Source organism: Plectropomus leopardus, unplaced genomic scaffold (genome assembly GCF_008729295.1).
Source record: "Plectropomus leopardus isolate mb unplaced genomic scaffold, YSFRI_Pleo_2.0 unplaced_scaffold27036, whole genome shotgun sequence".
NCBI classification, from domain to species: Eukaryota; Metazoa; Chordata; class Actinopteri; order Perciformes; family Serranidae; genus Plectropomus; species Plectropomus leopardus.
This window is the reverse complement of record NW_024629420.1, coordinates 1-2,162: the sequence shown is the minus strand read 5'-3', so window position 1 is coordinate 2,162 and position 2,162 is coordinate 1. Positions and strand designations below refer to the sequence as shown.

Below are 2,162 nucleotides of genomic sequence, written 5' to 3'. Positions count from 1 at the left end.
CACACACACACACACACACACACACACACACACACACACACACACACACACACACACACACACACCATAAACAAGGTCCTGGACAAACACATTTAAAGTTACACTGTGTAGTTTTAAGAAGAAAGTTCTGTTTAACATCCAGGTTCCTATTTTCAGCATTATTATTATTGATTTATTGATTTATTAGAATTCATCTGTTTGATATCAAAGTGTTAAAGTCAAAATGTTCTTCCTGAAAACCACACAGAGCCGCAGGAAGTGGGCGTTTGTAGTTTTTGGTGACTGAATGAAGCTCCTCGTTCTCTCGTGCAGGAATTACTCAGTGATGGGAAACAAAAACAAAAAACAAAAAAAAACAACTTCCTTTTAGTCCTTCGAGATATAAACGATCCAAAGAATCAACTCTTCTTCACACGCAAACATGTCCAACCTGAAACACAGACAGGAAGTCAGACGTGATTCACTGCTGAAATAAAACAAACAGCAGGAGGGGTGACGTGGATGTGTTGGTTTTTTTTAATCGCGCAGCGTCTTAGTAAAACATGCACACAAATCAGAAAATCGCCTGTGCATCTTAATAAAACGCATGCGCGATTTATTCGTATTTCCTGTGTGTTTTATTATAGCGGGGCTATAATCTGTCGATATGGTCACTATGAAAGAAAAAAGTCACTGTGAGGCAGAAACTTTTTGGCAGCTTGAAAATGTGCATTTTACGTGTTGAATTGTTGTATTAGACATTCACACACACTTTTCAATAAAACACACATGCAAAATCTGAATAAATCCTGTGCACGTTTTAGTGGGACGCGTTTAAAAAAAACAAAAAAATATCCATGTCACCTCTCGGGCTCCGTACGTTTACTGTGTCTTGGTGTCATGGCTGCTCCTCGTTTCCAGCGCTGGGCGTTCGGTTGCGGATTTGACTCCTCAGCTGTTCGATGAGTTCGGGGTTCTGCTGCTGCATCTGCTGAGCAAACTGCTGCCCTCTGCAACACACACACACACACACACACACACACACACACACACACTTCTTTTAACCTCTTGGAGGAAATCATCATCTCAGACAGTTGATGTGTGCACGCCGCGCTGCCGTACGTACGCCTGAATCAGTCCTGATAAATCTCCAGCAGCAGCGGCTCCGGGGGGTGCCGCTGCTGCTCCCAGTCCTCCTCCCAGTCCTCCTCCCAGTCCACCCCCCAGTCCACCCCCCAGTCCTCCTCCCAGTCCTCCTCCTCCTCCTCCTGGCATCCCGCCGTATGCTCCCGACATCATCCCCGACATCCTGAGAGGGAGGGAGGACACAAGAAGTTACCCTCACAACACCACAGAGGAAGAAAGAGACAAGAGAGGAAGAGAGACCAACTTACAGCTGCTGGACCTGAGGATTGTTCATCAGAGAGGACGCCTGCACACACACACACACACACACACACACACACACGTTCAATAACACTTTATTCAGCTTCACTGAGCAGAGGATGTACAACAAGAAATACTAAAATTAGTAAGAAAATAAGTAAAAAGTACAAAAAATACTTGGAAATTAGCAAAAAAAAAAATACAAATAAAATAGTAAATTAAAAAAAAGTCGAACAAACAAAAAATCTGGAAAATACAAAACAAATCATGCTTAAAACATTATAATAATTGTGCAAAAATAATAATAATATATATTACATATGATCATATTAAATAACCAAATGCATAGATTTAGATTTTTCACTAACTTTAAAAAAATAACCTTCAAAATATTACTTTTTTTTAAATTTGCAGGCCATTTCTTGCCAAGTTGCTTGTTGCCTTTTGCACCATGTTTTCAGAAGAAATAAAAACAATTTTCTGTTTCAAAGGGTTAAAATGAGGTGTTTCTACTATTTTGTCTGCCTCCATTTACACACACAGGTAGAGGCCGACGGCCGACTGAGGCTGAAACTGGAGGATTTTTCTGTGTCACACAAACAGAGAAACATAACCGGAAAAACGTTTGTTTGAACGTAAAATAAAACACTGAGCCGTGCACGTGATTCTCAGATCTACGTGCACCAGCTGAACGAAACTCACGCAGTCTGAAAAACTTCAATAAGTGACACTTATATCGATTGATGAATAGATGAATTGATTGATTGATTAACTGATGAATGGATGAATTGATTGAT

General features: G+C 40.7%; 1 protein-coding gene across 2 annotated transcripts; it reads right to left on the bottom strand.

Annotated features, from left to right (window-relative positions):
• Positions 1–24: 24 nt before the first annotated feature.
• On the bottom strand, positions 25–1,460 carry LOC121937660 (small glutamine-rich tetratricopeptide repeat-containing protein alpha-like). 2 transcript variants are annotated; one of them, XM_042480988.1, is made up of 4 exons: positions 1,374–1,460; positions 1,106–1,288; positions 860–989; positions 25–430 (listed from the first exon to the last, which is right to left on the bottom strand). In XM_042480988.1, exons 1-3 carry the CDS (start codon positions 1,397–1,399, stop codon positions 878–880), a joined length of 321 nt encoding a protein of 106 aa, XP_042336922.1. In that variant the 5' UTR covers positions 1,400–1,460; the 3' UTR covers positions 25–430; positions 860–877. The 2 variants fall into 2 exon arrangements, with proteins under 2 accessions (XP_042336922.1, XP_042336921.1); XM_042480987.1 differs by having other exon boundaries at positions 844–989; positions 1,374–1,458.
• Positions 1,461–2,162: the final 702 nt, after the last annotated feature.